Here is a 23834-nt window from a genome sequence, read left to right as displayed (position 1 = left end):
AACGGTCACTGGGGGCTCCAGCGGGTAGCGCTGCGCCCACGCCCTCCAGCTCCCTCGCTCTGCGCCTGCGCGGGGCCGCCCGCCCGTCCCTGCTCTCCCACTCCCGCCCCTACGGCCGCGGCTGGCGTCTCGCGGCTTCTTCCCCGCCCTCCCGCGGGCGGTGCCGCTGCTGCATGGAGCTGCCCGCCTGAGGGAGGGAGGGAGTTCCCCCGGCCGCCCCGCCCCAGGTGATGCCGGTGACCGGGGTGACGATGCCGCTGGCGAGGCGGCGGCGGCGACGACCGTTACTGATGGAGGAGGAGGAGGCGGCGAGGGGCCCCGCGCGGGCTCTGCTGTCGGCCCCCTCTACCGGCTGGCACCTCGGGGCCGCCCCGCCCTGCCCCTGAGCCTCGGGAGAGCGCCAGCGGCCGGCCCGATCGCTCGGCTCCCCCCAGCCGCCATCTCCCCCTCTGTCCTCGATGTCTCCCCCGCGGCGCGGAGGCCCCTTCGCCGCCTCCACGCCCTCCCGCTCCTCGCCGCCGCAGCCCTCCCGCCCCGCGGTCCGGCGGCGAGAGGCGTCCGGCCTCCCCGTCGTCAGGCCGTCGCTGCCGCCCGTCCCGCCCGGCTGAGGAGCGGCCGCTGGACCACCCGCCACGATGAAGGTGGAAGCGGGAGACAACTCCATGATCAACCTGTCGGTGCAGCAGGTGCTGAGCCTGTGGGCTCACGGCACCGTCCTCCGCAACCTCACCGGTAACTGGGCGGCGGCGGGGCGTGGGTGTGCAGGGAGGAGGAGGGGGCGGCCCTGGCACAGGGCGGGCTGCGGGCCGAGGGGCGTGGAGGGCGCGGAGTTGTGTGGGTTTGCGTGTGCACACGTGTGTGTTGGTGGGCAAGTAGCGCCGTCGGCGTGGGAAGACGCTCCGTGACTGGAGAGCGAGCCCCGTGGTACACAATGGAGGGCGTGGGTGTAGCGCTGGGGGCGGTGTCCCTGTGTGTTACACGTAGGGAGGGCTGGTGTTTGTGTTCCCGAGTTTGTGTGCATACGCGTGTATGTATGCATACTTGTTCTCCGAGTATGCACATAATGTATGTGTATGCTTGGAGGGTTTGGTTGTGGGGTTGGTATGTCGAGGGAAACGAGAGAGATCTGTGTGTTGTGTGTTGCGAGGACTCGTGTGTGCACCTGTATAGCTGCATGAGTAAAGGAGCTGAGAGTGTGAATGTGCTCACTCACTTTTGTATGGATGTATATAATAAAAGGCTAATGGTATAGGGTGTGTGTATATGAGCGAATTTATGCATACCAATGGGTGAGTAGCAGGTTGTAGAAAGCGTGTGTGAATGTATAAATAGGTGTGGAAGGCTGGAGTATGCTTGAGGAAGTGGCTGTCTGTGTATGCTCACTGGTATTTGACAGAGAGCTATAAAAAACACAGAGCAGTTAATGTAAGAAGCAGGGACACCCCCACTCCCCCGCCCCGGAGTATACCCCTGGAGAGTGAGAGCTGCTGGACCTGATGGGTTGGCAGATATTTTCTGACAAATAGACCTAATCTTAATCATCAAGGATTTTTAAAGACTGAACTGTTCTGAAAAAGTTCTGTGAACCAAAGTAGATTAAGGACTTCATCCTGTGTTAGGAGAGGGGAGCTTTAGCAAGAACTGCCTTTTTACTGCTCAGTCTGAAAAATGGGTATGGACTACTGTGAGACCCAAGTCATATAGTGAAGAGGTGAATTTTCTCATTTCCTATTCTGTCCAGGTGTAAAGCAAAACGTAAGCTTTCAACTCTAACTAGTAGTGTCAACAGCAGAGATGTTACTGAGTAAATTCTTTCTATTTTGTATAGCGGTATAATAGATGGTGACAGATTAGTGAAAAATGTTGCATAAAGGGGATATGTTTCAAATATATATGAAAATATTATAATATTTTTGAAAGAGTATTATGCAATCTTTTCCCCCCTCCATATTAATGATTGATAGGTGTGTGGGGGTTTGTTGGTTTGTTGGTTGGGGTTTTTTTAAATATTTAAGGTGGAAGAAGTATAATGAAAACAAATGCAACTGAAGATGTAGCAAACAGAAAGTGATCATCTTAGGCTTTATTATCTTTCTTGTTCTTTTAACTTGCAGGACACTTTTTAATGTAATAATATGGTTACACAGTTTTTTTTTCTTTGATCTATGAACTTTTTAAGATGTCTGATGATGAGATTTTCCAGGTATTAGTGTGGCAACACACTAATACAGCTCATTTTTTGAATAGTTAATTTTGTGTACTTATTATAAAAATATATCTTGTACTAGCAAAGGAAAAGGTCAACAATGGATTTAACTTTTTTTTTTGTGCCAGACATCCTCTATAAAGTTTTTCTTCTTTGAGCATTATGCAACATAGGCGTTTCTATGAAATTCAGTACTGAGTGTTAAGTAAGCAAAACAGTTACTCGGCGCTTTTGCAATATTACGAGGGGTTGCACAAGGTATTTTTAATGTAGGATGGGTGTTCTTTTTAATTTATAGAATATGAAAAATAATTATCTGTTGTAGTATTGTTGGAGAAGATTTTAGTGTCAGTTGTAGTTGAGCTACAGTTTCTGAATTGGTGCTTAAATGTAGGTTGAACTTATGGCTATAACCTGTTGTGCTGAATGTTCTTATGGACAGTCAACAGTTAGTAACTTTCACTGGCTTTAAAATCTTCTGTATAAGATACACCGTTATTGATTATATCTTAGGAGATTGTTTACTAATGGATATTAATGAATAGCTGTTATTAAACTTACATAAGCCCTTCCTAAAATATTTACCCAATGGAGAATTTTATTCATAGAATCATTTAGGTTGGAAGAGGCCTTTAAGATCATCAAGTCCAACCTTAACCTAACTCTAGCACTAAACCATGTCCCTAAGAACCTTGTCTAAATGCCTTTTAAACACCTCCAGGGATGGTGACTCCACCACTTCCCTGGGCAGCCTGTTCCAATCCCCGACAACCCTTTCCTTGAAGAAATTTTTCCTCATATCCAATCTGAACCTCCCTTGGTGCAACTTGAGGCCATTTCCCCTTGTCCTATCACTTGCTACTTGGGAGAAGAGACCAACCCCCTCCATGCTACAACCTCCTTTCAGGTAGTTGCAGACAGCGATCAGGTCTCCCCTCAGCCTCCTTTTCTCCAGGCTAAACAGCCTCAGCTCCCTCAGCTGCTCCTCATCAGACTTGTCCTCCAGACCCCTCACCAGTTTCATCGCTCTCCTCTGCACTCTCTCTAGAAGTGCTTCAATGTCTTTCTTATGAGAGGGGCCCAAAACTGAACACACTATTCAAGGTGGGGCCTCCACAGTGCTTGAGTAGAGGGAGACAATCACTTCTCTAGTCCTGCTGGCCACACTATTCCTGATACAAGCCAGGATGCTCTTGGCCTTTTTGGCCAGCTGGGCACACTGCTGGCTCATATTCAGCTGGCTGTCAATCAACACCCCCAGATCCCTCTCTGCCAGGCAGCTTTCCAGCCACTCTTCCCCAAGCCTGTAGTGCTGCCTGGGGTTGTTGTGACCCAAGTGCAGGACCCGGCACTTGGCCTTGTTAAACCTCATACGATTGGCCTCAGCCCAATGATCCAGCTGGTCCAGATCCCTCTGTATGGCCTTGCTACCCTCCAGAAGATCAACACTTCCACCCACCTTGGTATCATCTGCAAATTTACTAAGGGTGCACTCAATCCCCTCATCCAGACCATGGATAAAGAGATTAAACCGAACTGGCCCCAATACTGAGCCCTGGGGAACACCACTCGTGACTGGCCACCGACTGGATTTGGCTCTGTTCGCCACAACTTTTTGGGCCCAGCCATCCAGCCAGTTCTTTATCCATCGCAGAGTACACCCATCCAGACTGTGAGCTGCCAGCTCCTCCAGGAGAATGCTGTGGGATACGGTGTCAAAGGCTTTACTGAAGTCTAAGTACACAACATCCACAGCCTTTCCCTCATCTACTAGGTGGGTCACTTTGTCATAGAAGGAGATCAGGTTGGTCAAACAGGACCTGCATCTCATAAACCCAGGTTGACTGGGCCTCATCGCTTGTTTTTCTTGCATGTGCTGCGTGATGTTACCCAGGATGATCTGCTCCATGACCTTCCCCAGCACCGAAGTTAGACTGATGGGTCTGTAGTTCCCCGGATCCTCCTTCTGGCCCTTCTTGTGGATGGGTGTCACGTTAGCCAACTTCCAGTGAACTGGGACCTCCCCAGTTAGCCAGGATTGCTGATAGATAATGGAAAGTGGCTTAGTGATCACCTTCACCAGCCCCCTCAGCACCCTTGGGTGGATCGCATCTGGCCCCATAGTCTTGTGGTTGTCCAAGTGGTGTAGCAGGTCACTAACCATTTGCCCTTGGATTATTGGGGCTTCATTCTGTTTCCCATGCCTGTCTTCTGACTGAGTGGGCTGGGTACCTGAAGCGCAATTGTTCCATTAAAGACTGAGGAGAAGAAGGCATTTAATACTTCAGCCTTTCCCTCATCTTCTGTCACTATGTTTCCCCTCCTGTTTTCTGCTGGAAAGCAGAAGTTCTGCTTTTCCATGCAAAGAAAATAGGTGCGTGAATGAGTTTGTCTTGTTTGATTACTTAATTCATTCTCTTTTGCATCTTTCTAAACTGTTATATAAGAAGAAACTTGTTCAGAGTACTAGGAGAAGGAATTCATAAATATACAGTGTTCCATGAATATTGTTGAATACTGCTTTGTGTTTATTTTTGGACTTAAAGTTGTGATCTGGACTTGGCTTTTAAGTGGCACAAGTAAAAACATATCTTCCTTAGATAAACAATGTTGATTATGTTTGCATGATGTAAAATTTTATCAACAAACTCACATCCTCCTTAAAAATACGTTAGTTTTCCAAAATTTTCAACAGGGACCTGATGTAAACTTCAGCCTAAACCAGGAAGTACTTCAAACCTTAATGTCTTTGTTTGTTTGTTTGTCTGTTTTTCCTTAATGAGAAGCTGGACCATTATTTTTATACTATAAATCTGATTCGGCTTCAATATAAAAAAAGGAAATCACAGATTTCATATATGGCCCAAGATACCCAGGAGGCCACAGACAATTTAATTCCTACCACATACACACACCCCCCCTGCGACAACTAAAGTTGCAAGCACTCTACTTCGTAGCTGAACCTTGAGCGTTCAACATTATATACTTTCATAGAATGCCCTGAGTTGGAAGTGACCCACAAGTATCGTTGACTCCAACTCCTGACCCTGCACAGGACAACCCCACAGTTCACGCCATATGTCTGAGGGCGTTGTCCAGTCTCTTCTTGAACACTGTCAGGCTTAGGGCTGTGACTGCCTCCCTGGGGAGCCTGTTCCAGTGCTCCACCACCCTCTGGGGGAAGAACCTTTTCCTCATGTCTGACCTAAACCTCCCCTGGCACATCTTCCTGCCATTCCCTCGGGTTCTGCCACTGGTCACCAGAGAGAAGAGATCGACGCTTGCCCCTCCTCCTCCCCTTGTGAGGAAGTTGTAGCCACCATGAGGTCTCCCCTCAGTCTCCTCTTCTCCAGGCTGAACAAACCCAGTGACTTTAGCCACTCCTCATACATCTTCCCCTCTAAAACCTTCGCCAGCTTCTGGACACTCTCCAGTAGCTTTATATCCTTTTTATCCTGTGGTGCCCAGAACTGCACACAGTGCTCCAGGTGAGGCTGCACCAGTGCAGAGCAGAGTGGAACAATCACCTCCCACGTCTGGCTGGCAATACTGTGCTTGATGCACCCCAGGACATGGTTGGCCCTCTTGGCTGCCAGGGCACACTGTTGGCTTGTATTCAACTTGCCATCGACCAGACCTACCAGACGCTTTTCCACGGAGCTGCCTTCCAGCATCTCGTTCTCCAGTCTGCATGTACAGCCAGGGTTGCCATGTCCCAGGTGCAAAATCTAGCACTTGTCCTTGTTAAACTTCATGCAGTTGGCAATTGCCCAGTTCTCCAATTTGTCCAGATCCCTCTGCAGGGCCTCTCTGTCCTCAAGAGTGTCAACAGCTCCCCCCAGTTTAGTGTCATCGTTGAACTTACTTAGTGTTCCCTCAAGTCCTGTGTCCAAGTCATTTATGAAGACATTGAAAAGCACTGGCCCTCAGATGGATCATTGTGGAACCCCACTAGTGACTGGTCACCAGCCTGATGTAACCCCATTTACTACAAATGTTTGAGCCTGGCCCATCAGCCAATTGCTCACCCACTGCACTGCGTGTTTACCCAGCTGTATGCTGGACATCTTGTCCAGGAGGATGCTGTGAGAGACAATATCAAAGGCTTTACTGAAATCCAGAAAGATCACATTGACAGGCTTCCCTTGGTCAACTAGGTGGAAAACCTTGTCATAGAAAGAAACTAAGTTGGTCTGGCAAGACTTTCCCCTCATGAACCCATGCCGGCTGGGACCAATGACTGCAGTGTCATTAATGTGTTTTTCAATAACTCAGAATAATCTTCTCCATAATTTTGCCGGGCACAGAAGCCACTGACTAGCCTGCCCCTACTTGCTTCATATCTCCCTGCCTTCACTTGAGAGGAAGAGTTATTGTAAATGGTGGAGTTAAGTGGGCCTAGTAACCATGGGGGGAAGTGGCTTTTACTCCACCTGTTTTATATCCTCCAGCAAATCTCAAGAACAGCCCCTAATGTGGACTGGTTGTGTTTTAGAGTCAGGGTTTACTAAACAAGTCAGATAATAGCTGAATCTGGGGAAAACAAACAAAACACTCAACCGAAAAAAAAACCCAAAACCAACCCAAACCATCTTGGTTCAAGTGCCCATTAAAATAAACATTTCTGAGTAAAGGCTACCTCCACAAGAAATAATTTAACAGTATTTCTACTCTTCTTGTAACCAATGTTACAATGTTTACATCTAGTTATTGCATGTTTCAAAGATTTGAGCTTCTGGTCCAACTTATTGCATGTTCCAAAGGTGTAAGCAGCTGATTTGAGTGGGTTTTGTATTTGCCACTGAGGTGGGGGAAGAATGTTGTCTTCTGTGTTCCCATGTGCCACTGTGTGCAAAGGAGTGTTTGTGGGGTTTTTTTGGTTTTGTGGGTTTTGTTTGGTTGGTTGGTTTTGTTTGGTGTTGTGTGGTATGTTGTGGGGTTTGTTTGGGTTTGTGTTGGTTTATTTTTTTGTTTGGTTGTTAGTTTTGGGGTGTGTGGTGTGTGTTTGTTTATTTGTGGCTTTGTGGGGTTTTATGTGGGTTTTTTTGTTTGTGTTTTTGTTGTTGTTTTGTTGTTTGTTTTGGGTTTTGTTTTTTTTTTTTTTTAAATAAAGCTTGTTGTACTGTAGGGCTTCTAAAGTCAGAGTCATCTTCCTCTGCCTCCCCCATACCCCAGTGTCCTAAGGTGATGAGCTCAGGAATCCACAACTGTTTTTATACACTTTTAAATAAAAGTCTATAATTTGCTGGACAGTAATAACTCCTTAATTTGTTGAAAATGGACATTTATAAGAGATTATGGATGTAGCCATGGAAGATGCTCCTTGTTGATCATTTTTTTTTCCTACGATTCATCCTGTAATTGTATGTCCCTGATTGTCTGGATTATGTCTTTGTCCCCTATCCTGTAACTTGAGAGGAGTAGTTTGTATTTGATGTTTAAATGCTCTTCAGCAAGTGCTTCTGTTCTACTTAATGCAGCAAAAACATTAGCATCTCCAAATACCAATTTGACTGTATCGTCCTGTTAACTTTGAAAGTGTCAGTTAATACAAGAGTTAAGGAAAGGATCCAGTGATGAAGAAAATACGGTAACATGCAAAGAGCTGAGTTACATTTGGAGGTATAGTATACTGGGCTTTCTTTATCTGAGTGCTTCAAGTTTGTAAATCTACAGGAATAAAACATTATAGAGTTTCATAATTCAGGTTTTAACATGTGCTGCTTTGTTGACTTAAATTTGTATCTTCGTATTCACAGCACAGATACTTATTGCTTGATTTTAACTCTGTAGCTAATAGTGGTAGGCTGGGTACATAGATAAGAATATTGAAAGAGATACTTTCTGTTGGAGTAATCAGTCTTGCTTTATGAAATGTTATAGGCAATCATTATTCATCTGGCAAAACAAGCTAAGTACTAGTGGGAAAGAAAACTGCTCAAGGTGAAGGACTAAGGAAGTACTGCATGTGTACTAAACCTGAGTGCTGTAGGACAGCATGTTTGTATACATATAGATAATATTTGAAAATTTGAAAATTTACATACCTTGTGTGTTGACTTTTCATTTTTATTTGTCCAAGATAAAGCTGTTGATGGAATGCAAATTCAAGTTTTGATAAATTGGAAATGATATGAATGTTGTTCTAAACTGTAGAATGCTTTAAAACCTCTTTTTCTAATCTTAAGTCTAACCTTTAAGGTTGCGTATGCCTACACCAATATATGTATAATGTGTGTGTATATAGTGCAAAAGAATAATGTACGTGTGATGTGTATCAATGACATGTAGAGATACCTAAATTAACAAAGAAATATTCTAAAACGAGAACGATAGGGCATGAATTACAAGTTATTTGAGCCTTCAGCTTCTCTGGTAGGAAAAATCCGCACCCACGTAAAACCAGTGGAAATAAACCTAAACTGAAGACAAGATTTAAGATAGTGGTTAAGTGCAAAGAATTTTAAATAAACCTGAAAGATGGTTCTCCGTTGTCCTTATTAGAAAAGCTGTGTCTTCTATGCAACAGATTAGATTTCACTGTACTTGTAAAATACCAAGGACTGGATTTTTCCTAGTTTGCTGTTGGTGGATTCCCTGGGCAACTGTGGAGTTTTGATACAAAGAAGTTGTTTGGCTACTTAAAGTAATTTGGATACACTGAAAGTCAACTCTGAAACTTTCTTAGGATCAAGCAAAGAAAGCTGGAGGGTTTTTTCTAAAGGTTTATTTTATTCATGGCTCTTTAGGTTGCCCTATGAGGACATGACTAAATGAACTGAGGCTGTTAGTATTTGGAGCTCTGTCACATAAAGCTAAATCACTGTTACAATACCAGCAAAGTACTGCCGCTCATCATCAAAAGAACAAGCTAATTAGTATAGCTACACAGACTGAAATTTTTTGACAGCATGCTTTTTTATCAAGGTAGCAGTGATGACCATGTAGGTAAATTTATACCTCTTAAAGTATGAATCAGTATATAGGACATAAATATTTGTACCAGCATGTTAAGACACTTCAGTCTTACTTCCTCCTTACAGATATTGCAAATCTTTCAACTATGTGGTTATTTTTGAACAAAGAAAATCTTGACTGTTTGTGTCCAGAGGTGCCCATTCTCCTCTATTTTCCTGTGGCACCTCTGTGTTATCCCCAACCCATTTTTTGCTTCATTCAAGTGTTACTCTGGCACTTTTTTTTTCCTCTTTTGTTTTTCTGGAGGCTGTATCTCATTGTGATTCTGGAGTTAGATTGTACTGGATTTTAGTGAACCTCAAAGTCTTCCACTCAGAAGTTCCTGTGCAGTAAGTTCTTTGCCCTCAACCTGTCAGGTTAAGAATGACTAAATTGTCTGCCAGATTTATAGAAGTTGAAGTCTCCTTCAGTTTGCCTAAAAGTTTGAATGTCCTCCTTACCCCGTCCATCCATGTTAAACAGCTTACTCAGTCATCTTCATCACTGGCTTAGTTAGTGGGAAGAAGTAGATAAGTATGTTGAACAACCAGACATAAAATGGATCAGTAAGGGGGGAGAAGAAAGTACGACTCTTCCTGTCATTATAGAAGGCGCTCAAAAAAGATTTGTCCTGTTTCAGCTTCTAGGACTGACGTGATGTTTTAATGAAGTGAGGTGGTGATTTAGCAAATTGGATGATGCCTACTGAGGAATCTAAAGACATTTTTGTTTTCAGGAGAATTGCTAATAAACATCTTAGTAAATGTGTAGTCTTCAGCTGATGAACAGGAAATTTATGTGAAATAGTCAGTTAATACAATTCTTTGAATTACAGATCTTTCAGGTTTTTAAACAGCTAGTTTAATATGACAAAGTTGACTGTGAGAAATGGTTCATAAATTGTGATTATAAATGGTTCAAATTTTGTATGTTGTGTAAGTTTTCTGGAAAATATGTTGCTGTGTTTCATTGAGTCCCTCACTGGAAAAAGCAGCTTGGCAAGATAAAGGTGTGATACAGCTGCATTTGTGTGGAACAAGGACTATTTCTGCGTGTTCTCTGATTTCGAACGCATTCAGTTTGTGTGTTGCTTTTAAGGAGTAGGAAGAGAAAGTATGTACCAAAGAACTCAAGGTTATATTCCTTTATCTAACAGGGCATTTGGGACTGGTTCTATTATCATGTCTCCTGCCCTAAAAACAAAGTGAGGGGTGATGCTGATTTTCTCTGAGCCTTATTTGGAATGTAAATTAGACCTCAGATAGTTGCTCACTATGCAGCTGTTTTATTGTGTAAGGGTTTGTAAATATTTTTGGTTTCTTAGTTACAGGGGAGTAGTTAGTATTTTTTTTTTCTGAAAATGTGGTCATCCTAATAAGTCTTCCTAAGACTGGAAATCAATTCCCTTTTCTACCTGGTCAGGATTGACAATGACTACAAACACACTTTTCCTAAAAGGGAATGCAGCGCCTAGTAAACCCTGTGGAAATTACAGGGAATGACAGTGTCAGAGTCAGATTCAAACAGACTTTCTTGGTCCAGTTTCAAGCTTTTCAGCTGTAATGGCATTTTAAGAGCGAGTGGAAGTGCAGCTTTCAGTAACCTGGGACTGTCCCTCAGATACATTTGTAGAGAGACAATGTCAAGAGCTTTGCTTCTCCTCCCCAGATCATATCTACGTATTGTCCATTCACTTCAAAACACCTAGCTGCTGAACAGACTGTCAAAATTGTAGGTCCCTTCCCTCTTGAAATAACTCTGAGTCTTCTGTTCTTAGATTTCATGTTAAATGGGGACAAGTTTGCATCATTCTGATGCAGTTTTGTGAAATCAGCTGATACCTGCCTGAATTCAGTATCCATAGGAGCTTTTAAGACTGTGGAAGAGATGATGGGTTAATGCTAATCAGTACACCATTGGCATAGTTATGGAGTGTTTGGCAGTCTTGAAAGCCTGCAGTTCTCATGTAACCTTACATGAGACCCAAGCATTTTCTTCAACTGTGGATTTGAAATACGTATTCTCAGAGTCTGTCACTGGGATGTTATGTTACCTTTACTCTAGTAATACTGCAAGAAGTCCTCACTTTTTCTTGGTAGTTGATGTTTCATCTCTTGCATCCATCTTAGTCAAGAGAAATGGAAGTTTGGGTCAAGAACATTGTCAGAACTCTCTCATGGATCCAGTCCTCTCTTTTACTGAGTATTTTGCATATCAGTATAATCTGAGTGGTATGAAAATTGTGTGACAGACTTAATTGCAGGGAAGGTTGCTGTGTCCAGAAAATAAGTAGCATATCCTCTACAGTATTTACTAGCAAACACGTCAAATAATCCTCTTTTATGTAAGAACAAGTTATCTTTTGAAATGGCGCATTCAGCATCACATTCACCTGCCCGCAGTTCAGCTTTATGTTTCTCTGAATAATCTGGAAGATGGGCTCAACCACATTACTCTAGAGAACTGAAATGGAAGATCTAAGATACGTACATAATGTCTTCTAGCATTGAAGGTCTTCAGAGACCAACATGTGCAAGCAAGGAAATGCTTGCTCTTGCCTACTAGATACATTCTTAATTCCCTTATAAGAGTGATTTTCTCTAACTTTTGTTCTTCATGGTTATTTGTATGGTTAAGTGGAACACAGACGTTATGTTTTTTTACTGCTAGTGTTGCCAAAGAAGTTTAGTCTTGAGGACCTCTTCAGTCTATTGCTGAACTATAGTCTATTCAGACCATACCTCTAAAATTTATCAAGTGTCAGCTGATGGTCTGCTCGGTGCTCAAGGAAATGATCCTTCATGGGGCAGGACCTTAGTTTTTGATAGAATAGTGTTTTGAGCTTTTAGGAATCAGGTTTTGTGAGTTTTTCAGTGAAAGGTTTTCACTGGTAGCTCTTTCGATATGCGCTTGAAGAATGAAAATATTCCTTCCTGACAGGGTTTTCCTGCCTCAGCTTGTATGTGATTTACATTTGCAGGAAAGTAAACTTTTTTCCCATCTCCTAAGGCTTATTTCCCTATGGTCAAACTGTAGGCCTAGCAGGGCCGCCAGGTTCTATATTGATAGATCCTTTGGTTAATCTCCTTGCTTATTTGCTTCCACTAGGAAAAAACAAAACAAAACAAAAAACACCAAACAAACAAAAAACCACCGAAACAAACAAACAAAAAACCCAACACAAAAACAAAACAAAAAACCACCAACAACAGCAAAACAAAACCAAAAATGGGAATGCCCAAACTGTGCTAGTATCAGCCAAGGCCTGTTAGGACTGCAGGAGAGGTTCCCCTCACAAAGGATCCATGGCAGATTAGATGAGCAATCAGTCAATCTTAATGTTAGTGAGGGGGCTTGTCAGATATTTGCAGACTGACTACTTGGCACTCTTGCCACTGTTCTGTCATAGTAGCTTCTAAGAACAATGAGACATTTAGTAGAATAGTACTGTGGTCATTATCCTTTGGCAAAGGTTTTTGAGACCAACTTGGGGCCAGGGGTGAAGGGATGGAGGATCTGATGAGAGATGCTTGGAGCCACCCTCAATATATATATGCATATATCCAAGCACTTGGAAGGATAACTTTCATCTTGAACTACAGCTGTTAATATTAGCTGAATGTAGATTTACCACCCACCTTCCTTGCTGCTCTCTTAAGAGACCCTTTTGGTTACCATAATTTAGAGAAGTTGTCCTATGACATGGTCTTGCCTTTTATGCCTGTATGAGAGGGGAAGTGTATCTGCTCTCGAAGTACTGCTAAATAAAATGGTATTCGTGCTATGGGTATACATACAATATTGACATTGGACTCAAAGGACTGTGGTTATCATCTTGCAGCCATTCTTTCAGAGTGTGTTTTGTTTTAGCTGCTAAGTATTTTTATCTTAGCTAATTGGGTCATATTTCTGCTCAAATGACTGTGTGTTAAGCTGCAATAATACAGGCTCACCTCATAAACAATAAGTATCTTGCTGCTGTGAGGATGTGGGGTTTTTTTTTGTTCTTTTTGATGGGTTTTTTTGTTTGTTTTGGGGTTTGTTTTGATTTGTTTGTTGGTTTTTGGGGTGGGGGTTTGGTTGGTTTGTTTGGTTGGTTTGGGTTTTTTTTTGAGGAGAACTGCAGCAAAAACTCTGAATTAATGACAGATTTACAGGATTATGTCAATCAGGATAATGTGCTTCAATTCACTGGATCCTGTGATGATATACCCACCGTAGTTAACTTTATATATTTTCGCCTTTATTGCGTTTCCTCACCCTTTGAGTTATAGTGAATGTTTTTAAAAATTTACTACCAAGCCAGAAAGGTTCTTCAGTTCTTATGCAGATGGTTTCTGCTCTTTTCTTTGAAGCTAATGATTGTGGTTTGCATTCTTCAAATAAATTTTTGTATTCCACACATTCTCATGATCTCTTGTCTTTGTTTGGTGATTTAAATAATCATGACTACCTGTTACTATGAAGTTCTAAGCAATTAGAAGCAAGGAGTTAGAGGTATTAAAATTTTGTGTTAAAATTTTAGTGTTTTTATTTTTGCCTTTCAAGCTAATTCAATAGAACACTCTATTACAGCTCCTGGACAGACAAACTGGAGTCGTTAATCTCAGTTTTCCTGTTTGATATTACCTGATGCTGTCTCTTCCTGTAAAACAACACTATCACCCACAAAACAAACAAAAAAACCTCACCAAACACCCCATCAAACAACTCTTGACTTCTTTTTGGATTCAGTCTTTGTTTTGGAGAATATTTCATTCTGCAGGAGTAGTTACAACACATAGTAAGAAATTGCAATTAATGTTGTTTAAAGAAAACATGAAAAGAATTGTGGAGTTCTTGTAACAATACATATGAATTGAGAATTGTGGCCAAATCCTTTTTATAATTTTTTTATCATAATGGAGTTATTCCTTTATGATAGAGTGCTAAAAGTAGGAAAGTGTCTTGAGCACATGCTGATGTTGTCACGTTGATTCCTTTTAAGATGGAAATCAGTATTGCTTTTCTCTTACTTCCGATTGCATGCAATGTTTTAAAGTTTCTTACTTATAAAATTATTGTCTCTCAAATATTAACCTTTTATTTGACTGCTTTCTTTCAGAGATGTGGTACTGGGTTTTCCTCTGGGCTCTCTTCTCCTCTCTCTTTGTCCATGGTGCTGTGGGAGTATTAATGTTTGTGATGCTGCAGAGGCATAGGCAGGGGAGGCTGATATCTGTCATTGTGGTCAGCATTGGATTTCTTTGTTCTATAACTGGAGCAATGATAACCAGTAAGTCTGTCTCTTTTTTAAATTTTTTTTTTAAATTTTATTTTACACGTAATTTCTAAAGAAAAATAATTTAAAACACCAACAAACATGCAACCCTTTTTCTTAGTGATTCGTTAATTGTTTATTAAGGATTTTGCCTTAGTTTTGTAGCTAACCTAATGATCATGACAGCTGAGTTGCTCTTCTATTGTGTAAAGATAAAACTATTATAAATAGTTAGAGGAGTGCAGAAATCATCCCCCTCTTTCATTTTGGAAACGTTGGGTACCAAGTTATTCAAAACATGTATGCTCAACAAGTAATATCTTTTGGGGATCAGGAGGAACAGTCCTGTTCTACCATACTTGCTGCAATTTTTTTTTGTCAAAGGTTTCCTATAAAGATCACCTTTTAGTTACCCTTAAACCCATGAGTTTCTCTTGGAAACAAGGTCCTGATTCCATTGGTTGCAAGGCTGAATTCCTCCTCATTTCCTTGGGCCTGCTGAGGGTTTTTAAATTGCACCTGGATAGGATGTTGCTCTATTAAAAGAAATAAAGGTTCAACGTAGGTTGTGATTTACAGCTAAGAAAATTTGGAGGAGTTAGATGTGGCTGAAGGGTTTGAAAGAACTTTCCAGTCTTGACTTGGCTATAATGTTACTTTCTAGTACATTTGGGGTAGAGAGGAAGTGTATTAGCCTTCCCCCTTCTCTCCCCCCCGCCAAAAAAAAAAATTAAGTTGTGCTGTTGTAGGTAAAATGCCCTTTGTCAAGGGCATCTGTTACAGAGTTTCTTATGGTGTTAGTTTAATGCCTACTGCTCAAGAGTCATTTTAGACATTTTTTATTTCTTGACATTGTATCCACAGATAAGATGCTAACCATTTTTCTGTTAAAACAGCATACTGAAAGGTTCACAGTATAAAACTTATACTTGTCAATAAAACATTGCAGGAAGCAGGAGTACGTTATGTAGTGAAGTACAGAGGTGTTACATCTGACAAAATATGGCGCACAAGCGATGTTGCCAAGAATGTTTTGAGGAAATGCTTCTTAGCTGTTTTCATCTAGAGTTATTGGTATCAGATACTGTTTTCCCATGTTTCATAAGAAATTTTGTTATCTGTGACAATACTGAAATATATAACGTAAGATCAGTAGGACACTTTATTCAGTCTTCGGCTTTATCATGTCCAGCTACATTTTTCAAACTTATAAATAAACTCCAGTAGCTTTCTCAAGCAAATAGGAGGGTGGAGAGTTTTCTGTTTGGGCAGCATGGGGGAAATCAGTGGTGAATTTTATTTTCACAGGAAAGAAGTTTGTGCTTTGTTTGAAACAATGCTGGACATTAAAATCAATGGATTGAGTGGGGCTTAGGTTAACCCGAGCAGTAGTTTCTGCCCAGAGATCTTCAGTGGTGTTGACAAGATAGTCTAACTTGAAAGGCCTTTGAGGGTAAGGAACTGTAAATCTAGAAACCTCATAAACTGTAGACAAGCCTTGTTGCCTTTCTTATTTTCCTGTGTGCTGCCCAGATTATCAGAATAGTGGTATCACTTCAGCTTTGGACACATTCATGAATGATTTGTGACAGATTATTTCTTATTGCTACTGGAAGTCCTTCTTGCCTGTTGGTTTTCAAGGTTAGATATGCAAATTTAATGGAAAGTTTTGTTAAGACTTTCCTCAAAGGTTGTTTTAATTACTATATGTTTCTCACTCTAGAATTTCCATCATTTAATGACAGTATGGCAGTATGGTTAGTATAATTCTACTCCTTCCTTTTTCTCCCCTCCTTCCTTTTTCTCCCCTCCTTCCTTTTTCTCCCCTCCTTCCTTTTTCTCCCCTCCTTCCTTCCCTAAGGCGAGGCATATATGGAAGCAGCTGAATGCCTTTATGTTACATGTAATGCTGATTTTTGTCTTATGCTTGAAGTGGCAGTGGCCTATTTACAAGGTCAGTCATGCATGAGCATTTCTGAAGAACAGAAGATAGGAAATATGATGCTGAAATATCCAAGTAGAGACTTCTACAGTGTTCTGTGGTGGGGAAGGTTCAGGTTCAGTGTTTCTGAAATGAAAATAACTTAGATCTTTTATCTGTGCACAAAAAGAGGAGCAACACAGTTGTATCTTTGCCATCCAATTTTACAGGTCAAAACATTTAATAAGTGGTACTGTTTATGTGTAAATTCACTTGAGAGTTTATCCAAGCTTAAACTGTAGACTCGTTATGGTGTTCCCAAAAGTAATGCATGAAGCGTTGCAACTTGGTTAGCCAAATACACTCCTACTGAAAGAAATTCTGTGAGGAGATTCTGAAGACAAATTATGGTGATAAAATATTAGAGAGAGGATTTTTAGTAGCTGTTGTGCTGCAAACAGAGATGTAGATTGAAGTATTTAGTTGTTTGGATATGCCTGGTCCAGTACATAAGAAATTGAAATAGCAAACTGGCTTCAATTTCCATTTTGTATTTCTAGTCCTCTGCATTGTTCGTGTAGGTGAATGAATGCAAGTTCAATTTTACTCTGGTAGATTTTTCAAACTTTCTGGCCTTCTGGGTTCTTTTTACCAGCATATAGAAAAGCAGGAAACCCCTCAGTTTCTAGGCCTTGCAAAGTCATGGAACTTAATAGTTATTTAAAAAAAAAAAAGTAAAAGGGTATAAAAAAATTAGTAAATAGCAGTGGATACTGTCAAACAAAACCACAACCCAAGCCAAAACAAAAACCCAACAAGAAAAAAAATGACACACACAAAAGAGAGATAAATGTCAGGCAGTTTGAGGCAAGGATTTTAGCCGTATTTCATCCAGGAGGGTCTGTTGTTCCTACTTTCCCCAAACACACTCCTTTTTGGTGACATATTCTCCTTTCCATCATTGGCAGCCTATTGTGGTATACTTTGGCTCTATACCAGTTGTGCTGGGTTATGCATTACATGTTATACTGCACACTGTTATTTGACAAGTATAAATACATAATTATTAAACTACCGAATTTTGATGTTAGTTATTATTGATATTTTCCAGAATATCTCAGTGTTTTCTCAAGAAGCCAAACACTTCTGTTATTAACTGGTATAATCAAATTCTGGTATCCCAATTTGGCTGATTTGAATTCACTTTGAGAGTTCAATCACCAAAATAATTTTAATGTGAATACTGGGCTCAGTCTAAAGGATCTCTTCCAGTTTTTGACAGCAGATAGTCAAGGAACAAATGGAAAAGCTTACACAAGGTAGCTGAGTGACATACCATAAGGCTACCCCTCTGGTGAGATATTTCTGACAAAATGTACTTTGCAGTAGATAGCAAAACTTACCTAAGTCTGATTAATAGTGTTTATAAATACTGTTATGGCCACAATTATTAGTGAATTCCACTCTTCCTAAAATTTTTGTAAAAATGAGGTGTTACTTTTAAGATCATCAGATACCGACTGTACTTGCAGAAAATCTCTTGGGACTTAATGTATGTCTGTGTCACTAATGGGTTTTTGATCAATTCAGCAGACTATTCCTGTTACTGACTGTGCAAAACCAAAAAAATTTCTGATTTTTTTTTTTTTTTAACTTAATGTTCTTTAGGCAAGGAAAGCAAGCACTGTATAGAAAATACTAGTTCAGAAAGTATTAAATATTAATAAAAGCTTCATTCTAGATGAAGCTTTGAGGGTTGGATCAAGTAAAATTTTTACCTATGGACACAGCTGTATACAAGCCTGTATTCATTTTTTGAATGGACTTTTTAGTATCCTTAAAAGGCTCAGAAGTTGTCTGAGCTGAAAATGTTATTCATTGTTAGCATGTTATTTTTTTTGACTGATCTTTTTCTCAGGTATTTGCTCAAAGACCTCACAGCTATCCATTTGCTCTGTGACTTCTGTTCTTCGAACACATGATAAATTCAGCATGTGAGAGATCGCAGAGGGGAGTTAGTAGTACCTGGTTTTTTTTATGGTGTAGTATGTTGTTTCTGGTTTATCCGGGCCATTTGATGTTATACTTTAAATGGGAATTTGCACACAGGTGTACAAGAAAAATGATCTCTTAATTTAGCATGCATTATAGCTCAAAATCTATTTCTATTGGTTAGAAATTTCCTCTCATACACATTAATGGATAACAATGCAATCCTTTGTTCTTTTTCATGTTTGACTTGATTTGCTAAACAAATGTTACTGATTTAGTAGTTTAAGTCTAAACTCAACTGATATGGTATGACCAGGTTATTCAACCGAAATATTCCATGAAGCTGATAGATATATGTTTACCATTGTTTTTGTATACACTAGCAGTTTTACTGCTTTTGTCTTCTCCCTGCCTATACAAGCACTATTAAACCACACTTTGGACTCAGTCAATTTTTAGAGAATATTTTTGCTACCTTTTAAAATTAGCAGAAAACCAAATGTAAAAAATATTTGAGATCTACAGAGAAACAGCAAGATTCAATTTTCTTAAATCAAGCTGATGTTGGAAAAGTTAACCTGGTTCAGTTGGGGAAAGTCATTCCCGAGGGATCATAACAACTAGAAAATACAAGGAAGACTAATAAGTCTATAATGCCATGAAGTAATACAGTGTTTGGTAATGTTCTATAAATGGCTTATGCATAGACACAGTAAATAATTTGTCATATATTTCAAGCATGGCTTTATTTCTATGATTTGATAATTGTTTTTCTTGTGATTCTTAGGTGCTGCGGTAGCTGGAATTTACAGAGTAGCGGGAAAGAATATGGCTCCCTTAGAAGCTCTTGTCTTTGGTGTTGGACAGACAGTACTGACATTGATTATCTCATTTTCAAGAATTCTTGCAACACTTTGAGACTTATTTAAAAGGAGGAAAAATTCAACTAGTTTAAAGAAATCCTTAATTTGAAGAGAAGCTTTCTGAAAGTGGATTCATCAGCTTACGAACTTGAATTCTGGCACAAGAGAGGAAATTATGTGGAACATGCACTACAAATCTAAAGGTTCAGTCAAATGAACAGACTGTCCTCTAGTGTCTGAATTGTTGTACTTCTGCACTGCGCCTTATGTGCCTCAGTCACAGGCAAGGTGCAATCCATGTGTGTGAAGTTGAGATAAAGCACCTTGAATAGCTGCCAGTCAGGTTCATGCTTGGTGATGGGATCATTGTTCTTCAGAGTGTTGTAATAAAATAAAGGGATGCTCCTGGAAATTGCCGTATGTGCCAAACTTGGAGTTCAATTCTTAACTGTTGCTTGGGTAAGCTTTGAAACTGTAGTTGTAGAAGAATGCTGTGAACATACCCTCAACTTAAATTCATGTAAAACAGCAAGATAACTGACTTTTGTATTAGCAGAATCTTGTTCACCATTCGAAACAACTGTTAGATCTGTTTCAAAGCGTAGATGAATCTTGATGGGGTTTAAGAACCACAGCTTTAGCTATCCTGATGTGATTAGCACTATGTGTAGAATGGCTCATGGCAGTTTCTGAAGCTCATCACATCATTTCATGGTTTTAGCTTGTCAGAAATCTGTAGTGTAAGTATGAGGGTTACTAAATACAATCTGTCGTGTATGCACAAACAAATCTTAAATTGATGCTTTCCTCAAAATTATTGTGTCTTAAACATACAGATGGTTACCAGCCCTTCTGAAAACCTCAGAAAAGCTGCTTGTTGCAAATCAGCTCCCTGTATTTATTTAAGCACTGACAGGACTCTTAACTCTATATGTATTCTTTGAAGAACACACAAATACAACAGACTTTAAGAGAATACACCTATGAGGAAAATGGAAAGGGATAAAAAATGATATACGGGTTTTCTAATGAAGAAAAACGTTGAGTTTAATAAAATAGTTACTATACTCAAAGTTTGGAAGTGGGGCAGCATTAACATATTCACTACCTTCTTTCTGAACACTTGGTATCTTTGGAAAGGTTAAGATACCTGGAACTTTCAAATACTTAGCTTTCAGTAGAGTTTGTGCTTTTCTGGTTTAAAAGGGACAGTAGTGTTGTGCATGTGAAATGTCTTAAATGTGAATGTTTTGGAGTGAATAGAAATTTAAAGTCTAATAATTATCTATGAAATGCAAAATTTAAAGGGCACAAAGTTCTGTGTGAAGACTAAGGAAACTTTTGCATCTCTCCTCAACTGAATGCTTTTTAGCAGGCAGGTTTTAATGCTGACAGGAAGAGTAAATTGCTCAAAGGTTTTGCTGTTAAGATGTCAAAACCACTGGCACCCACTGCACAGCTAAAAGAATATGTGTAAAACATAACTTACAATCCAGCTGTATTGCTTAGTGCTTCAAAATATTATGAATTAACTTGTCTGCCTTTTATTTTATTATACTGCACAAGGTTTTGTGTGGGTTTTTTTTTTCCCCCTAAGGATATTAATACTATTTTTTTCTTTAAAAGTATTTAAGTCTTGTTTGGAAAATGTACAACGTTATGTGCTTTCCAGGGAACAAGGTAAAATATAGGTTTACAAACCTTTTCAGTGTTATATTTTGTCTTTGAGTTGCTTTAAAATGTGGCTGAATACATATATTCTCATTATTTTGAATGTATTCCAAACCTTATCTATTTTTCATGGTTTGGGTTTTTTGTCTTGTGGGTTTTTTTTACTTTCTGCTGATACTTTTTGGCATAACAATCATTTAACTTCAGTAGACAATGAAATTATTGCATCTGCAAAAGCCAATTTAAACTTCCCCCATTGTCTTAAATTATGAGAGAACTGGTTTCAAATATTTAAGTCAAATTGAATAATAAAATAATTGAAGCCTAATGTGCCTTGTTACATATATTTTTAGGGGAGAGGATTTTTTAAAAAATGTAATATGTTCATTCTTTTTCTATTTTTGCTATTTCTAATTAATTTGGTTATTTGATATAATGTCTTACTCAACAGACATTAAAACATTTCTGTTTGACAACCTGGAAATGCTTGTCTGGATCAAATGAAACTCTTTCATGAAGCACTGTATTCAGTAATTTAGATTGTCTCATAACTTAACCTCACACTTAAACTCCTTCCCAGTTTCCAAATTTCCTTGAGCATCTCAATTCTTATTTATTGTACAAGGCTATTACGCTACCGCTGATCAATGGCTTGCTGTCTTTCACTAAGTTAAACTGTAACAGACTACTGCTAACTTATTAAATGCATATACAAAATTTTTATTGATGGACTTCGTTCTTCATTTTAATTGCAGTGCTAATGAAATTGTTGCCACTGTAATTTTCCTCCTTTGAAAAGGAGACATCTTTGCAGACGTAAAGTTACCTTCCTCCAAACAATTTTTATTACATAGATCATTGCAATCATTCTTAAAACATTGTTAGCTACTTAGTTGCCTCTGCTTTATATGGCATTATTGCCAGGCAGCAATGAATAGGCAGATACTATAATGCCTAAGCAGCTTCAATAGAGACGAAGTCATGTATTTGATAGAAAATTGTTTTTAACTACTTCTTGTGATGGATATATGAGGACAAATATTTTGTCTATGAAGTATTGTTTGATCATAGCATGAACTTCCTGCATAATTCCAGCAGTGAAAGGGAGTGTAAGTAGGCTTATGTCTGTGAAATGTTGAAGTTTCATTCCATATCCTTAGAAACAGTGTTGTTAAGCATACAGTGCTCTAGTCAAAGTACAGAGTATGCATATATATATATATATGCGTGTGTGTATATATGTATGAGTGATGTTTTGTGGTGTGTTCTATACCTTGCACACACTAAAAATTGAAATAACTTGTCCAAGAAAAGTAAAGTTACTTCAGATAACCTTTTTTTTTTTCCTTTATTGCTTTCTCTCTTTCTATTAGACTACAAAGAGATTTTGTGTGTGAATGGCCCTGATAGTTCTCTGGCTCCTTGTGGACAATACAGTGTTGTGCAGATGTCCACACAGGGTCTTTTAGCGCTATCTTCAAATAGCTCTGCCTGTCTCTGCATTGTATTACTAGGCACATTCTGTGCATTGCTAATGATTAATTTATAGTAGAACAAATAATACATCAATACAACTTAATCTTTGGAGGAGGGGGGACTACTGAATATACTATTTAATGAGGAAGAAGCTTCTGATGCTTTGCTAGAAGCTGCTTTTGTTGAAGATTTGAACATTCCACACACTTCCAATTTATCAGCATGATCGAAAAATGTTTTGACTCAAAACCCCCAGCTATCTTGCAGGAAAAAAAATTCTTCCAAATAGTTGTCGTTCATTTTGTGGGTAATTCTGAGTTTATGAAACTAATCTGTGTATCATGACTAGCGATATAATTTGAAGCTTGCTGTTGACAATTTTTTAAAGAAACAGATAATTTAACCAGATCTGAACATTCAACATGGACCAAAGATAGCAAGAACAGTGACAGAGAAGAGTGATTTAACATATAGTTGATTCATGTCTTGTACAGGACTATATTACACTGCATAAAGGTATTCATTTTGAGTTGTGGATGTACTGCATGTTTGTGCAACAGTTTAGCTCCAGATAATACTTTAATGGGTAACATTTAAGCTGTAAATACTGTATACTATTATCTTTCATTTTTTAAGAAACTTTTTTATTTCCCTATTTGTGTACAGTTCTCTGTGTACATATTAAAAAACCTACCACATTTTGAGAAACTTTTGTAGTTAACTTTTGCAATTTAATTGCAGTAATGACCTAAATATGTCCACTCAGCCGTTTGTTTAGTTCTAAGTTTTCATTGTATACTTTCAGGTTCTTTGAAAAGCAGCAATAACAGTTGGACAATTAAAGTAAAACTTTTTTCTGCACAATTTCCATTTCCATGCTTTAGAATGGAGGCACAGTAGAACACTTGTCCAATTGTAAGATTTCAAGAGCCTTTAAGTAGTTTTCTCTTTTTTTTTTTTTTTTGTAATAGGAAATGTTTCAGAGTAGCTTATGTACAGCATTTAAAAGTCAAACACAATTTCTCATGCTAAAAGTTTCTGTTAAAATATTTTCATAAATTTTCCATAGCTTATTACATGTGCTCTGTGTCAACCTCTGTGTGAAACACTCTGCTAGCAAAAGTTTTACATTTTGTGAACCTGATCGAAATGTACAAATGTACAAACAAAATAAAGCTAAAATTAATAATTAAGTGATGCACTTTCTTCTATGCTGTAGTAGTGTGTTCCTGCAAGCATCTCATTTCTGGTTTATAGATTAAAAAACCAAACAAACACACTCCTCAGTGAGACCTGTGTTGGCACAAGACCAAAGTGTGTTGTGGTGAGACTTTCATTTCTCCATTATTTTTTTCTCGCATGTTATTTTAATACCCGTGGCTTGTGTTTCTGATAGTTAAATTCCAGCCTGTGGAAAAAAAATCCCTGAGCAAATGAAACATACATAAATGGCTAATTACAACAGAAACTGAGGCACTGCTTTTGTGG

At 39.4% G+C, this 23834-nt stretch overlaps 1 protein-coding gene across 1 annotated transcript; it reads left to right on the top strand.

Moving 5' to 3' along the window:
• Window positions 1-252: 252 nt before the first annotated feature.
• Window positions 253-20790, top strand: TMEM170B (transmembrane protein 170B). Its single transcript, XM_065629437.1, has 3 exons — window positions 253-732; window positions 14268-14438; window positions 19124-20790. The coding sequence occupies exons 1-3, from the start codon at window positions 636-638 to the stop codon at window positions 19252-19254; spliced, it is 399 nt and encodes a 132-aa protein (XP_065485509.1). The 5' UTR covers window positions 253-635; the 3' UTR covers window positions 19255-20790.
• The last annotated feature ends 3044 nt before the right edge of the window (window positions 20791-23834 follow it).

Source organism: Caloenas nicobarica, chromosome 2 (assembly GCF_036013445.1).
Source record: "Caloenas nicobarica isolate bCalNic1 chromosome 2, bCalNic1.hap1, whole genome shotgun sequence".
NCBI lineage: Eukaryota > Metazoa > Chordata > Aves > Columbiformes > Columbidae > Caloenas > Caloenas nicobarica.
The sequence above is the reverse complement of the archived record's forward strand: the minus strand, read 5'-3'. Positions and strand labels throughout refer to the sequence as shown.

Coding starts and splice junctions, on each gene's coding strand:
- TMEM170B (XM_065629437.1), top strand. CDS start 636: ATGAAGGTGGAAGCGGGAGACAACTCCATGATCAACCTGTCGGTGCAG. Junction 733..14,267: donor CGTCCTCCGCAACCTCACCG/GTAACTGGGCGG, acceptor GCTTTCTTTCAG/AGATGTGGTACTGGGTTTTC. Junction 14,439..19,123: donor AACTGGAGCAATGATAACCA/GTAAGTCTGTCT, acceptor TGTGATTCTTAG/GTGCTGCGGTAGCTGGAATT.